Source organism: Plectropomus leopardus, chromosome 10 (assembly GCF_008729295.1).
Source record: "Plectropomus leopardus isolate mb chromosome 10, YSFRI_Pleo_2.0, whole genome shotgun sequence".
Taxonomy (NCBI): domain Eukaryota; kingdom Metazoa; phylum Chordata; class Actinopteri; order Perciformes; family Serranidae; genus Plectropomus; species Plectropomus leopardus.
Genome location: NC_056472.1, coordinates 925,343 through 942,112, shown reverse-complemented (window position 1 = coordinate 942,112; position 16,770 = coordinate 925,343). Strand labels below are relative to the sequence as shown.

Genomic DNA, 16,770 nt, shown 5'->3' with positions numbered 1-16,770 from the left:
TTTACGAGCCATGTTTGTGACTAGAGCAGACATAAATTCTTTTGTTGGAGTATCTTTGAGAGTATCTCTAATCGATGGACCGTGAACCAGCGATGTATCAAAGTGAGGTCGCCGTGAACACTAATCACGTGACACGTCAGTTTTTTTTGGTAACGTGGTTACGTCATGCCTATAGACGCCGATTGGTGTTCGGTGTTCATTCATCCTCTAGCCGGAAGTAGTCTCAACAGGGAGAGAAGCAGAATGCTAATTAAATTTCCCTGAATGGCAGCCTGGTGTTATGAGCTGAGCTGTGTTTAATGACATTTGAAATGTCCAACTGTATGGGGACGTGTCTTTAACATAAGGTAAGAGTTATCTTTAACCTCAGCCCGTGTGCTACGATGGGTGGCTTTAAATGACAAATGCTGTTAAGCTAGCTGTTACATATAATCAGGCTAGCAAACTAACGTCAGGCTAACTAACTTAGCATATGCGTCGCTGTCACAACTGCTTAGTGGCTTTTACCGTTTACTGTCGTTTTGTTGTTTAGTCGTCGGTTGAACTTATTCAGAAGCAGTCAGCAGGCAAAGACCTGTAAATGCTGCTCAGTGATTAGCGGTTTGACTGCTTCGTCCCGGTAGCCAGTTGATTGCTATACAGTGCTTACTGTTTAAAAGCAACCCATTAATAGCTAAGTTATCAGAAAATTAAAGTTTTAAATTATACTGCGTGTTAAAGTTGGTGAGATGAGCACACAGTAACATGAGGTGCTGTCCTCAGAGTGTGCTCCCTGTGTATCATGAGAGACACACTGAGGCAACGCTTTGTTAAATTAACGTCACCTCATCATTATTTTAATAAAATACAACGTGTCTTCTGATGGAAACGTGGTGCAGCTTAGAGGCATCAGTATCATCAAATAGTACCATAATGTTAACTTTTTAAACACTGTCTCACATTGAGACATTGTGAACACTGCACAATGAAGCTTTTTCACAGCAGACATTTTACTTGTCCGAGCAGGAAAAATACAGATGCAACTGTGAATATTAACAAGGGCTCATTTGTATTTATTTATTTATTCATTAATTTGTACCATTAAAAACAGTAACAGAAAACAGGTAAAAAAGAATACAGAAAAAATCTAGGTACCAGAGGGATTTGAAACCCAAATGGACTAAGAGAAATACCTCACTGAAGGTTATGCAATGAATTACATCATAATTAACAGAAATGTCATTAAATACACCTGTGCTTTTCCTACTCGGACATGTCAAAATGTCTGCTGTGAAAAGGTCTATGCCCATTATTGGGCCTTCATAGAAATGACATGACTTCTCTGACGGCAGTGGACAAGTATCCCCTGAGGACATGAGAAGTGTTCTCATTTAGTGACAAATTCTGGAGCTGCTTAAGGTCTTCACCACTTAAAGGATATAAAGAGCAATATTCAGTTTTTCAGTCTGTCCATCCCTCCCTACCTCCCTCCCTTTCCCTGTTTTGAAGTAACCAACTAAAATGCTGAGGGGAAATGTAGTGGAGTATAAAAGTGAAGTATAAAAACTCAAGTAAAATACAAACACCCAAAAAGTCTTCAGGACTGTAATGAAGTATTATTACTTTGTTACATCATACCACTGCAAGTAGCTATTATATACAGGCAAGAAGTTGTGAAACACTAACAAAAAAAGAAAACCCAAAGCAAAACAAAAAAATGTATGGATGAAATGGAACAGTGCAACCTTTACAGAAGGCAGGAGCTATTGCAGGACTGATTGCATTAGTTTCCCTAAGCCAGTGTTTGGCAACCTTTACTATCAAAAGAGCCAGTTTCCTAGGATATTTAAGAGTTATATGAAGGTAACACAGCCGATTCAGTCTGCAGTAGCCCAACAACATTAATAATGGGTCTAAATGAGCATTAATTGAAGGGATACTTGGCTGATTTTTAACCAGCTTTGTATCAAAACAATGTGAGTAGTATGTTTTCAACTGAACTTCCCTCTATCTAACCAGTGCCTGGATCTCCCTGTTGTCTGTGCAGCAAAACGTGTCATTCAGTGGGGTCATGGTGGTTGTTGGGCTGTTGCTTAAACTACAGGCTGTAGTTTAGCGATTTTGTATTACCAGCTACCCATGGATACAAAAAGTATAGAATTGTATCATTATACAGACCCGTACAACTGTCTTTCCCTCTCTCTCTCAAACTCAGATCAACTCTGATCAGAGAATAAACATAGGCAATGCTGATTGAGTGTAAACTAAGATAATTTTACTATTTCTTACCTAAATGTTTTCTGAACATATTTTAATGTTGTCTTTAGCTGTAAATAGTGAGAGTTTGTGACCAGGAAGTCGCCATCATACTGCTTCCTGCAAGGAAAAATGGAGGCTGAAAATCAGAGATCAAACAGCAAAACTAAGCAGCTCTGATCAAATATAAACCAAGATCTCGTTACCGAGTTGCTTATTTCTCACCTTAAATGTTCTCAGAAACTTGTTTTAGCTATTAACTGTAATGTTAGATCCCTTGTAACCAGCCAGCCGCCATTATGACAAACAGTCAAGTTTGCAGTACATTACCTACCACCAAGAGCGTTTATTGTTCTGGTGCAGCACTGTGCATTCTGGTACTTGTAGGTTTACTTCCTCTTGAGAAAAAGTGAATGCCACAGTCCTTTTCACTGTTTTCTCTGGCCATGTCGCACCAGTTTCAAAAGTATTGTGTCTTTCTATTGCATAAAGTATGAGTTACGAGGAGAGTTCAAAGCATCAACCTGGCCCCCAAAATCCCCAGATCCCAAGCTGACCGAGCATCCATGGGATGTGCTGGTACTCCACCTCAAGACCTAAAGGATCCCCCACCAACACCGTAGTGCCAGGCATCACAGGACAGCCCAGAGGTTTTGAAAGGTCAGAGCCAAGTCTGATCCAAGAAGGCCCCACCCTGAAGTGGAGGGACCGCTGGGGTACTGGCACGTCCCACGAATGCTTGGTCAGATTGGGATCCTGTGCATTTGGAGGCCAGTTCAATGCATTGACCTCTGTGTCTTGTTCCTTGGGCCATGGGGGGACACAGCCATCAGGGAGTGCTGTTGCCATGTTGGGCAACCTGGTCTGCAATGGTGTTTGGGTTGGTGGAGCATGTCAGGTGGCATCCGCATAAATACAAGGAGCCAAGTTTCCCAGCAGAATGCTGCATTAGAACAAGATGATCAGTGTTATTCAGCCAGAGGTTTTACTGTTTTGTCTATTCAGTGTATGTTTGTGTATAAAGACTGTCTATAATCACTGAAATAGCACGATGTAAGCTGTGGTCTAGGGTGGATACTCCAGTTTTTACTTGATTCCGTACCTGTCCTTGTTTTGCAGCTTGTTCTGGGATGTCGGGGGAGGACACTGAACTCACTGGTGGATAAAGTCGTCACAAGCTGTTCCAAATTTTTCCTGACTGAGGCCTACGAATGTCCCTAACACTGACAGCTATGAGCGACAGTGCAGTGACCAGTGGCCAGCAGCAGTGGTCGGGGCCCGGGCAGACACCACAGCCTTCCAGGGGTCCCTATATCTCAGTCATCACAAACAGGTTAGCTCCGCGTCTTCTCCTCACATTAGCTCATCTTAAGAGGAACAACATAATGACCAAAGGCAGGGACATGTTTGACTCCTTTTGCTTTGCATCATAGGACCACCAACCTGATGATCCGAGGGGCCATGCTGTTCTCCGTGGGTGTCTTCTTGGCCCTGGTGCTAAATTTACTTCAGGTGCAGAGAAACGTCACTCTCTTTCCCCCCGACGTCATCAGCAGTATCTTCTCCTCAGCCTGGTGGGTGCCTCCCTGCTGTGGCACGGCCTCAGGTACATGAACACACCCCGCATTTTTTTGAAACAATTCCTGTCTGGTTTGTTTTCATCTACATTTTTAAGTGAGAGGAAAGGAGAGAAGGGGGAAGTGTTCTGAGAGAGGTCCTTTAGAGTTCTGCCATGAAGGCCTTTCATGTAGCATATAGCAAAATTACTTAATAACTCTGAGTACTGAAAAGAGTCTGTTCAGATGGCCACATCAATAGCCACTGAGGTTTGAATACTCATGTAAGGATACATATATCTGGATTTCTATATTGATTCAATGATCAACGATCCATTGCCATTGATGTAAAGGGAAAACATGGATACCTATCATCATCTATGAGATGATCCTTTATTTTGAATAACCAATTCCATCCAATCACATCACTTTCCTAAACATTCAAACAGGGCCAGGGGGCCTAGCACCAGCCAAGAAGACGACAACAAGGGTGTTTACTGAAATGAATAGCATCGCAGTTGTATCGTGGCAGACTTTGTGATATCAGCAAATATCATGTCACTATCCAAACAAACAATATGATACAGTATTGTGATGAAACTAGTGATTCACACATTACATAATTGTTAACTGCTGACATTGACTGACTCGGCATGTTAATATAATCCAAATCGCAATTTAAGCTCAATGTTATGCTGATGGTAAATGGACTATACTTGTATAGTGCTTTTCTAGTCTTATTGACCACTCAAAGTGCTTTAACACTAACTTTAACACTGTCACATTCACCCAGTCACACAAACAATCACACGCTGGTGGCCGAGGCTACTGCATAAGGTGCCACCTGCTACTCAGTAATCATTCACACACACTAACATTCCGATGATGCACCATCGTGAGCAATTGGGGTTCAGTATCTTGCCTAAGGATACTTCGGCATGTTGCCCGGAGGAGCCGGGGATTGAACTACTGACCTGCGGATTAGAGGACGACCCGCTCAACCTCTGAGCCACAGCTGCCTCTAAATACAAACTCATTCTAAATTTAATGCTGACAACATGTTTACTGCTGTGTTACATAACTTTTTCTTGAGCAATACTCAGTAAGTGTTTGGGAACTGATGATGCTACTTGCTGAAGTATAAAAGTGTCCATTTCCAGATAGTCTCCACTTGAAGGCATCCATAGTGTTGCACATGTTTGTACACATGAAAAGTGACTGAAAGAGTTGTGTAAAGAATAAAAAGAGAGAGCTTGAGAGAAAAGTTCAAACTCTGCTTTCTCTCCTGCACACAGCTGGTTAACCACTGTGTGAAGTGAAAAGGAATGTTGAATTGTGTATTGTAAAAGTTAGAAAAGTTGTTGGAGACAGCCCTCCTAATGCTGACACAAAATTGTCTCTGTCAATTAAAAGATGGCAGCTTTTGCAAACTGCTGTTCTTATTGAAGACAATTTGTTATAAGTGGAGGTGCCACAGATTGTTTCATATTTTTCTCAATTAGTTTAAATTCTAAACAGCATCTAAAAAATAAGAAGTTGTGATTCTTATCTGTTCATAGATTTATAAAATGGACATGTTGTTACTAATGTGATGTAGGCAGAACAAAAAGAGAACTGTATGTGAAGGCACAGTGTAAACATGGCAGTCAGCTAACTGCTAACAGCAACCCTTTACAAAACTTCAACCAAAAGTGTAATTTCAAAAGACCTGTGGCCCTCCAACAGAGCTGTTGAATAGGAGGGCTTACTGTTGTACTAGCACTGCAGTGAAGAGTGGAGACAATGTGGATACTTGTGGAGTCATTAATGGCATGGTGAAGCACTCTGACTTCAGAGCACACAGACCAACTCAGTAAATTGCACTTTAAATTAACTTTAATCATACAGACAGAACACTGTAATATGCTTCCAAAAGTAATTGCAGTTAACTTTTTCAATTAAAGTCTGTGCACTCTAGTGCACTTTGTCTTGTTCATTTATCCCTTATAGAGATCACTTATCTTACAACTAGTCAAGTTTGATGCTGCCTGTATTTCAGTTGCCTACACACAACCTACATGCAGGGGTGGGAATCACCCAAGGCCCACAATGTGATATCATCACGACCTTTATTGTGATTTTAAACATGCTGGGGTACGCTGTATATGCTGTGTCTTGTGATAACATATATTGCAATAGGCTTTTATTGCGATATTTTACCTCAGCTGCTAATAATGTTGATTTTATTATTCTAGCAGGCTACCACACGACAAATTTGTATTTGCAATATTTATATTTTATTTAACAAAAAAACAATACTTGGTGTGTGTGCATCAATAGGAAAATATTACAAAATATTGATATTATGCTGTATTGAGTTTTTTCCCCAACCCTACACACGAGTGAATGGTTTAGTACACCATGCACTAGACTAAGAGCCAGAAAAAAGTGCCGACCTTTATATGTAATAAATCAAGAATCAGTTTTGAGTTGCAGATGGATTATGAATCAAATCCTGACGCAAAATATACTACTAATAATAATAATAACTTTATTTTTATAACACCTTTAAAAACAGTTGTTTACAAAGTGCTTTGACAAGCAAAGGCAGCAACTCAGGGAACATTAAAATAAACATAGACAAACATGCCAAACAGCGAAAGGGCTAAAACAGTCAAACTAAGAGGCAAGAACAAAAAGTATACATGAGGTCAACAAGATTACAGCACTAACAGGAATAAAAGTGATAGGGCTGGCAGATCTCACACAGCAGTTAAAAAACTGAATGAATCCATTTAAGAAAAATAAAGAGTTAAAGCAGTAGAAAACAATAAAAATAATATAGAAGTGTAAGAGGACGACATCAAAAAACCAAAACCATACTTTAAGATTCCATAAGAAACCCACCCCGTCATACACCTCATTACAAATGAGTGCAGCCTTACTATAAGACCTGCAGACAGCAGAACTGTAATGATGACCTTGATCTGTATTATGTCGACACCAACATTAATGAAAGTACTGAGCTGAACAAATATTATTGCAGAATAGTTTTATGCTGTTACATAAGAGAATACATACAGCAGTCTGCACACACACTTACACTCAGCCTTCCATGTGAATGCACAACATGCCCACCAGGCTCGACTAGCCAGCGTTATTGAAATGTTGTCCCCTGGGTGTAGAGCTGTGGACTGAAATGCAGCGCAGTGCCGCTTGTTCCCAAGCGGCTCAGCACAAAGCACAACAGCCCGAGGCTCTCCTCCTCCCCAGACACACCGCGCCTCCTGCAGGAGCCCGTCGCTTCCACTTGTTGCTAACACACATACTACACTTTGTCCCTCAGGGAAGGTCTACTGCATTTTGTTGACAGTGCAGAATTAATTTGTTTTGAAGCCACATTAGTTAGGTTAGAGGTTATCTGCAGTGATGCAGATCACTGCATTGCATTACTGTTTTCCATTATACTTAATAGCAGAGTCTGAAATTGGCTTTTTGGCTACCTTTTGGGCAAAGAAATAAACTAATTAGCAATTTCCGTTGAAGTACATTCAACACATTCAGATTCATCATACTCATTCATTTATGCATTCACATAAAGCATGTGACACTGTCCTTGAAGTGGGGAAAAACATGATTCAAATCAGTTGACCTAAACTAACGACTCTACAACTCTATGTAAAGTAGCATCCTGTTTCTATATATTCTATGTACAGCCACAGTTTGCTTTAATTTGTATTGCTGATTGGCTCATTGTCAAAAAAATGGTTGGCCAACAAATGAAATGTGAGACCTGACTAATATTAGATCATATTTAACAGAAGCAATTAAGTATCACCACCTCAAACATTTTTACATGTGTTACCCCTCTCTCTGCATTCATATTGAGTCTCTTTGAGGTTGATTTGTGTCACATCAAATGGAGACTCTGGTGGGGCCCCCTTACCCTTTGGGTCCAGTTGGCTCACTCAGTAATCCCTCCATGGCTGTGTGGCTGTACGGTCAGAATAGCACGGATGCTATCTGAATGCCTTTTCTCAGGAACAATGTCAGCAGACATGTTGACTGTGCCATGACAGTAGTGAAAGCTGCTGATGTTGTCTCTTGTTTTTCTGTTTTGTTTTATTGTCTCTCTCTTTTCCCCCACAGCAATGATTGGGCTGTTGTACCCATGCATCGACAGCCGTCTGGGTGAGCCACACAAGTTCAAGCGGGAGTGGTCCAGTGTGATGCGCTGTGTGGCTGTGTTTGTGGGTATCAACCACGCCAGTGCTGTATCCTTAAAGTTGGGGGCTTTATGCGTCTGTTGTTGTTCTGTTCAGCACTTGATGCCTGCTGTGTTGCCTCATGTGGCCAGTGTCTTGGCTAAAAAGCACATGAACACACTGCAAAGACTACAACCGATGGCCATCCGGGATGTACGTACTGCACATGTGAGAGGAAATACCATTTGATACCAGCAGGTGATGGTAGCCTGTAATACACCTTTTCCATTAAAATTAGCATGTGTATGCAGGCTTTTTTTTAACACGGGTAGTGCAGACTTAAACTTGGATTGATGTTTGTGTGCTGCTTGGGCTGAGACAAACAATATTTTGTGGCAGCTGGTTAATGGTAAATTAGTAGGGCTGCTCCCGATGCTGCGCCATCGAAGTGTGAGTGCGTGTGAAGGGTTCCTGAGTAGCAGGTTGCATCGTGTATAGCAGCCTCGGCCAACAGTGTGTGAATGTGTGTGAATGGGTGAATGTGAGGTGTGAAAGCGCTTTGAGTGGTCAGAAGATGAGAAAAGCGCAATACAAGTGCAGTCCATTTACCAGCAACACAAACAATCAGGAAATGTTTCCTTCTTGACTTTAGCTCTTTGTTTACTTTCCCAACTTCCATTTCTCTTCTTGTGTTCTGAGCTGAACAGCCAGTCAGAGTTATTTTATTCACTGTCAGTGGTGAAGGACATATTGCTGTGAGTATGGTGACAGATGCTCACCAACAGCCCAACATTGACTGACCGCTGACTGTCAGGTTGGTGTGTCAGGGCCTTAATATGAGGGGATAAACAATCAGTCTTTCCCAAGACTTTGATAGGTTGGAATATTCCTCTGCTGTAAGTGCAGGCTTTTGTTCTCTTGATTTGATGCCTCATAGGTTAAAGGTAGAGCTGAACATGTATCTTTCACAGCAGCCCTGCTCTCCAACACAGCTATGTAAACAACGTTTGAAACTACCAGCTGTTGACTGCCTGGTCCTTGACCCTACCCCTATCAGAAAGTGGACTTTGCCAACAACGTCCAGCTGTCGCTGACTCTGGCGGCACTCTCCATTGGTTTATGGTGGACGTTTGACCGTTCCCGGAGCGGCTTCGGCCTGGGAGTCAGCATCGCCCTGCTGGCAACACTGGCCACACAACTTCTGGTTTATAATGGAGTCTTTCAGTAAGTTCCCTCACACCTAATTCTTGTATTAATATGGTGTGGAAACAAATGGATGAAAACAGTGAAATATATACAGGGAGGAAATAGAAGCAGATGCAGGTGATATGAAAAAAAAACCCAAAGTCAACCTAAGTATTGTGTGTCAAGGCTTTGGTATGGATTACAGTAGCTACAGAATATTCTATTGCAGTACAGTCTACAGTCAGAATCTGGTGTTACCTGTACAGTATGTAGTTACATCATCAATAAAAATGTTTGCAGGTTAATAGAATTTAACCCTTTAAAACCTGGACTGACATCACTTTCCTTGTGCCGCCTTCAGATGCCTTTCACAAGTATTTAAACATTTGAGCCCTGAGCAAATTCATTTGATTTAGAGACATGGGGGACAAAGGCATTGAGCACTGATTTGGAAATTATTTAAAAAAATAAAAGCTGAGAAAAAATGTTTAGAGAACTATTTATCAAAATTATTATTATATATTTTAAGTAGTTTTTTAAAATTATTATAAATTATTATAAATTTAAGCAGTTTTGACAGTTTTTTTGTTCACTTCCATTCCATTTTGGTGAGTTTTTTTGTGTGTGTGTTTTTTAAATGCTATTTTTTGTCATTTTCTTGCATTTTTAAACAAATTTCTTGCCAAGTTTTGTGTCATTTCTAATTAAGTTGCACATTGCCATCTCCCCATGTTTTTGAAACAAATCAAGACTATTTGCCCAGGCTTCAGAGGGCTAAAAAACTTAAACTGGTAATTCTGTTTGACTTTAAAAGTGGTGTTGTATGTTTCTGATGACAAATTGAACTTGTCACAAAAAGCTGTCTTATTTTCTTTCTGGCATTCAGAAACGTTGCTGTCTTAAATGTTGTGGTGTATTTGACCTTATTATTAAACAGTCAGTCAAACCAAGATAATCTGACCAAACCTGAGATGAAAGGTTCATTTTGGTCTTCATTGTTAGAAGAATTAGGAGTTGCTCTCATGCTCTTCTTCTCTGTGCAGGTATACTTCTCCAGATTTCCTGTATATTCGCTCCTGGTTACCTTGCATCTTCTTTGCAGGGGTGATAACTATGGGAAACATAGGACGGCAGCTTGCTTTGGTAAGGAATCATCTCAGTAAATCTATTTTGCTAAAACTCTGTTGAATTAGAATTAATAATACATTTGATTTATAGTGCCTTTCTTTAACTCAAGGTCACTTTACAAAACAAAATAACAACAACAAAAAAAAAACAAACAAAAAAAAGGTGGGATGGGGGCTAGGAATAGGCAGAGGAGAAGAGATGGGTTTTGAGGCGGGACTGAAAGACGGCGAGGGACTCCAGAGTCACAGATCTCTTTGGGGAGGGAGTTCCAGAGCCTGGGAGCAGCCCTGGATAAGGCTCTGTCCCCAAAGGTGCAGAGGATAGATTTATTGGTGGAGAGGAGATTTGCGGAGGTGGATCTAAGGGGCCATGAGGGTTGGTAAGGAGAGAGGAGGTCAGTCTCTTCTTTAAATCGGACTGTAAAGCAACACAAGTGTCATACAGTGTTCTTCACTCAAAGAAAGCAGCCATTAAAGTGGATACCGCTGATCTGTAACTGACTGTTTCTCGCTGTTGTGTTTTTGTTTGTTTTTTCAGTATGAGTACAAATTCATTCAGGAAAAGAGCCATCAGGACTGAGGGATCTCTCCACCAGGACTGTGCTCAGAAGGACATATACTCTGCACCTCCTCAGAGCGAGAGGCAGGCTCAGAACACCTGCCTGCAACGTAGGCCAGGACTGGCTGGCCCTGGACGAGCCAGGATGAGGCACGTCAAACCAGAGCCGAGCTCCTGATTGGCTGCCTGCTGCTTTCTGCTGTACAAGACAGTATTTTTGATTGGCTCTTGTCAGACCATCCAGAGCTGGGGGTAGCCACCGGCCTGAGCTGAGCTGAGCTGAATAGTTTGTTGTGTTTGTGTTTTTTTCTTTGGTGCAGTTTATCTCAACTTCCCTGTGAAGGGATTAGCAGTGAAGCATCTATCGTTCTTAAGATCAGCTCCTATGTTTGAAACCTTTGGCTCAGTTGTGCCAAACACACTGACACGGGGGATCAGTTTTAAAGTCTGCTCTTATCTCCTGAGTCGTTCACATCCTTCATGTATCAGTGGAGAACACACAGCCTAGTTAACTTATATCTAGAAAGACATGTATCTATACAGCAGGCCTTTTATTGTATGTAATAAGCTTCTATCTACATTAGTGTCTTGATAAAGGAAATGATGATGAGTAGTGTATGCATGTCTGCACTGGCTGTGAGGACAGGTCAGTGTGCACCTGCAGTGGACCTCACAGCCACACCTGCCCTGCCTGCCACCAACATGTTCAGTATCAGCGGATCCAAAGAATCAAAGGATACATGAAGGACTGTGCTCTCTTATTGGACAGTAATTTACAGCAGTTTTAAGAGATGAGTTTTATCCATACATGAACACAGGCTTGGTTTTTAAGCACAGTAAGACTTTTTTTTCCTGAAACATTCTCAATAATATTAGGAAATTGTTTCTTAATTTCAGGAAGTAAGATTTATCCAAATACATATCTGTAGCCTTCACAGTTTCCTGATTAAAAAAATGGGTGAAAAGCAGCATTTGTTTTCCCCAAAACAGAAGGAATGCCAAATTACCCAGCTTATTGTCATCTTAGCACTTGATGGGTATCACTTATGAACAATAGCTTTAAAAACAGTGGTTCCCAATAGATCCAGCCATGGGGTCCCGAACAGACTTGAGCAGTACATATTTTATACATTCATTCATTCCTGAAATTCCATAGGGGTGCATGATATGACTGTTAAAGTGTGTGGAGCTGACACACCTGTCCTGACGGTGAATGCGCTACCTACTTTCAGCTTTTCAGACTAATAAATACACAGTAGAAACCCACAAAATGTTAAGAAAGTTAATACTCACACCTATTTTCCTTATTAAACAGAGAAATATAACTGCACACCTTTTGGATTCAACTTTATTAACAGAAAAGAAATAAAACTTTTTTTTAAAAAAAAGAAATAAAAGAATAAAAGAAATACAAATCTAGTCAGTAAGTCCACTGTTCCAACATTCACCAGCTCAGATTTGGTCCGAATAAATCCTTAATTCACTAAGTTAGATGTGAAAAACATGCTGTTATTCCCCAAGGTCTCTCTGTGCCTGCTGGTCGCCAGCTGTTCACAGTCCTGTAACTTCTGCCTTCACCACTAGATGTCGTTATGTCTTTCATCTCAGCTGCCTGTTCGACCAGAAGAGACCAGAGACAGAGCTCTGGTGGTGCGTGTTGTGCACTAAATACATTGAGTTTAATAGTAACAGGAGTCCCTGTATTTGTGACGGTATTGAAAAAACATAACTTCAGGATTATTAAATACCCTGGTATACTCTAATACCGCACAAGGCTAGTCCAGATTTCTCTTAAGTTATTGTTTCAATGCCCACACATGAGAGAAATGAGCACATACTCAATTTCATTTCACAAAATATAAACAAAAATAAGAAATATATCATATTAGATGAATAAACAGAAACAACACTTAAAAATAAAAGCTCTGTTCTGTAGATTCAGTGTTACCTTCAAATAAAGTGTGTTTTTTACTAACTTTACACATTCACCAGTCACTTAAATTGACTTGCGACCCACTTTTGGACAGCAACCCACCAGTTGGGGACCACTGACCTAAAATATGTTATAGCAAATAACGGAGATAGACAGATACAACCTATAGAGTCAAATAGACTATCTTGGGTGTATGTAAAGATCATTTGTATGATCCTATCTAATTAAATCTGTCTAATTAATATTTACTGATATAACCCACAAACAGTAGCATCAAACTAACATCATATACTGTTATATTTGCATTGTGTTTGTACTGGGTTACATATGGTGTTATGAGTCTCTTGATATACTTTGAAGCACATTTGACAGGTTACAGTCATAAACGTGTTCCTTTGCTCTGAGCTTGGTTTGATAGTTCACTGCAGGAGCTGTTTGTTGTGATTTAAATGCAGCTGCATTACCGTTAACTGTCCACAGAACAAACCCACGTACAGGTTTTAGCAGTGTTAAAGTCTCCTCTGTATGCAGTAGGTGTTAGTGGAGTGGCTGGATCGAGAACCCTAAACTAGTACATAAAACACAGAATACATAAAAACAGGGAGCTCTTCTGTGTCTGTGCGAGGGATGACTGGATCATTCAAGGGACATTTTTATAAAAAAATAGTGATAAAAAAAACTCCAAAATGTTGGGTCAAATTAGAATTACAGTATTTAAATCTATAAAACAGTGTTTTGTTATATGCCATGATGTAGGTTAGACAATATTGAAAAACATGATGGGGGAACCTTTTTGATGCATTTTTAGGAGGGTAGCATATTTTATATCAACATTGCAGCGACTGTAACTTTTCTGAAATCCTTCTTTGTTATTTAACTTCCTATAGGATTCATTATGTAGTGGATAAACAGGGATGAGTGGCTCCATTCACTTCACTCACCTCTGAAACCTGGACATGTGCAATTTGTTGGTATAATAAAGACAATGGCCTTTTGGTAACTGTCTCTGATTTCTGTCCATCTGATAAATGTCTCATGCAGACACTAACATGAGCAGTTAACCTGCAGAGGAGGAAGCTGATGGTGGAGGATGAGTTTTGTGAGGTTAAAAATCTACAGAGAAGGAATAAATAATAGATTATAGTAAAAGTGGAGTCATAGACCCACTTCTTTAAACTTTTAAAGGGATAGTTCACATTATTTAAAGTGGTCAGAATGAGTTACTTACAGTCAGAGTGTTACATACAGATGGTGTCAGCATGCTCCCAGTTTGGAGGAGAAGTGCACCACCCCAGAAGCTCAGCAACGTACTGCTTTAAATCAAGGTTAGCAGAAAAATTTATTTCAGCCATTGCAAAAAAGGCCTACCTAAAAAAATCCTATCAGTCTAAGTGGAAGCTATATAGAGAATATATTTACAGCTGCACCTTGCAGTCAGACAGTCTTTCCTTTGGCTCCATATTCTCTAAACGGTAGTACTTCTGTATTCTTACGCAAAAGCCCAACTGTGCCGTGCACTGTGTAACGCTGCATGTCAGCTGTTCAGGTCGGACTCCTAGCGGTTTATAAAGAGATAAGATATACAAGAAAATCAAAAGTCATTATATCAGTGATGATGAAATGCCAGTTACTGGAGACAAGTTTTAATTTCATTGAACAGCCTAGTAAAAAAACACAAGCATGTGGAATTTTATGAAATGTGACGTTTGCTTCATCACTAATAACATTTTCTGACCCAAACAGCTGACGTGCAGCATCATTCAGTGCATGGCACAGTTGGGCTTTTGTCCAAGTACCTCGGTTGGGAAAATGTTGCGCTAAAGGACAAGGCTGTGTGCCGGCGAGGTGAAGCCGTGGAAATATTCTCAATAAAGCGTTCGCTTCATTTTTTAGGTAGACTTTTTTTATACGGCTAAAATACATTTTGCTGAAAACCTCTATCCACAGGCTGCACTCAGTCTGCTTCTCAATACTGAGGTAGCACACTAACTATGAATAAAATAATAAGAAAAATAAATTCTTTACAAGCATTGCTGACAGTGATGAAAGGAGTATGAGTAAGGCATATTTCAGTTTATAACTCATATTGTTACATAGCACAATTTGTGTGTAAACAGATTTTAAAGTAAACATCTGATGTTAGATCACTTATACAGGTCAAACAAACATTTACAGCTTTTATTCAGGATTTGTTAAAAAATTGGAACACACAGTGGATCTGAATGTCACTGAAAAATGATCAAGGGAAACAGTTTGAACAGGGGAATACTGTTTTAAAAAAATGATACAATCAGCTTTTATTGCATATCATTGATTATGTACACAAATATTCATCTTTGAACGTTTTCCCAAATACTAATTAAAAAAAATCATTATTTAAGTAATTTTTGTTTGGAACATACATCTGGAAGGGTTAAAGATTCTCTGTGTCAGATTTAGGGGGATTTTGTTTTCTAGCCCTGAGGGTTACAGATTGCTACCAGCTGAAACTTCCCCCAGTTAGACTTCCTTCAGTGCTTCATTGGTTGACTATAATGTGTTTTTAACCCTAAAAAACCTTGATTGAAATGAAAAATAAATTAAGGAAAATGATCCAAATATATTGAATATAGAAATATGGAAAAAATATCTAGAAGACTATCTTAAAATTGTAATAATTTAATCTAATAAATATAGAAAAGGAATACATATTTATTTACTTTTACTTTTTTACTTCATTATTTTCAGGTAATTTTCTTTAATTCATTCATTCCTTCATTTTCTGTAACTGCTTGTCCTCGCAAGGGTCGCAGGGTTGCTGGAGCCAGTCCCAGCTGTCATCGGGAGGAAGGCGGGGTACACCCTGGACAGGTCACACATATAGACAGACAACCTTTCACTCTCACGGTCACACTTTCACCCGGGAGAGAACCCACGCAGACACAGGGAGCACATGTAAACACTGCACAGAAGGGCCCCCACTCATAGACCGAATCCCATTCCAACCCGGGTTCGAACCAGGGACCCTCTTCCTGTGAGGCAACAGTGCTAACCGCAACGCCACTGTTCTGCCTTGCCTTTTCTTTTCTTTTCTTTTTTTTTTTTTTTTTTTTTTTTTTAACATTACTTTGGTCATATTTGAGCCATCTCTTGTTAAGCAGTTCTTTACTTTCTCCCTGTGTTTTAGAAAGAAATCAAGGCAATTTGCTCAGGTTTCAAGGAGTTAAATCAGCTGATTTGCTGATTAAAAGTCTCAACCCTATGTAAAGCTGCAGCTAATTAAGTGGAGATACTACATATCTGGCACAAACGCTGAAACACAAACTGTACTGCCACTGCAAAATTGCACACATCAAGTGGTCCAGTGTTCACTGCTAATGTGGATTAATGTGTCCTGTCTGCTAGCAGCTCCCACAGACACAAGCGCATATAGGCCAAAGTAATTAAGATGAATAATCAGGATTTAAAGAGCCTTTGTTTGCATTATTGCTAAATTCCAGGATAAGGACACAGTTTCTCTGTGGTTTACATGAGTGTATGAGGCAATTTGCTGTGTGAATGTTATTGTTCAAGGCTAACTAGCTAGTAAAACAATAGGCGTGATGTGTCATAGCGGTAAGTGCTGCTCTGAAGAGCAAAACTCCCCACCACTAATGAATTCATTAATCTCTCTATTTATTCCTGACAAGCAATTATCTCCTCTCACAGAATAAGGGTCAGGAGGCAAGGTTGAGAGCTCTCACATATTTGCTGAGGAAGAAAACATTCAAAGGGAGCTGATCGCTGCTGTCCTCCTCACACACTTGCTCCTGCTCACTCTTCTGTTTTGGTCAACACTTTGATGCATCTCTGTAAGGGATGATTTAATGGGGCGACTGGTTTGGAACTTTCATGCAAATGCAGACTTGAGTTAGTGACATTAGTGGCCACATGGACAGGGGCGTATCTCTGGGGTGGCAGGGGCTGCCATACCAGCTACCATCCCACCTTGCTTGCATCCAAGTGGCTGTTT

At 40.2% G+C, this 16,770-nt stretch overlaps 1 protein-coding gene across 1 annotated transcript; it reads left to right on the top strand.

The window, feature by feature from the left end:
• The first annotated feature begins 223 nt into the window (after positions 1–223).
• insig2 (insulin induced gene 2) lies at positions 224–13,787 on the top strand. The gene is made up of 7 exons (XM_042495098.1): positions 224–347; positions 3,355–3,568; positions 3,669–3,841; positions 7,920–8,044; positions 9,033–9,199; positions 10,204–10,303; positions 10,826–13,787. The coding sequence occupies exons 2-7, from the start codon at positions 3,447–3,449 to the stop codon at positions 10,865–10,867; spliced, it is 729 nt and encodes a 242-aa protein (XP_042351032.1). The 5' UTR covers positions 224–347; positions 3,355–3,446; the 3' UTR covers positions 10,868–13,787.
• Positions 13,788–16,770: the final 2,983 nt, after the last annotated feature.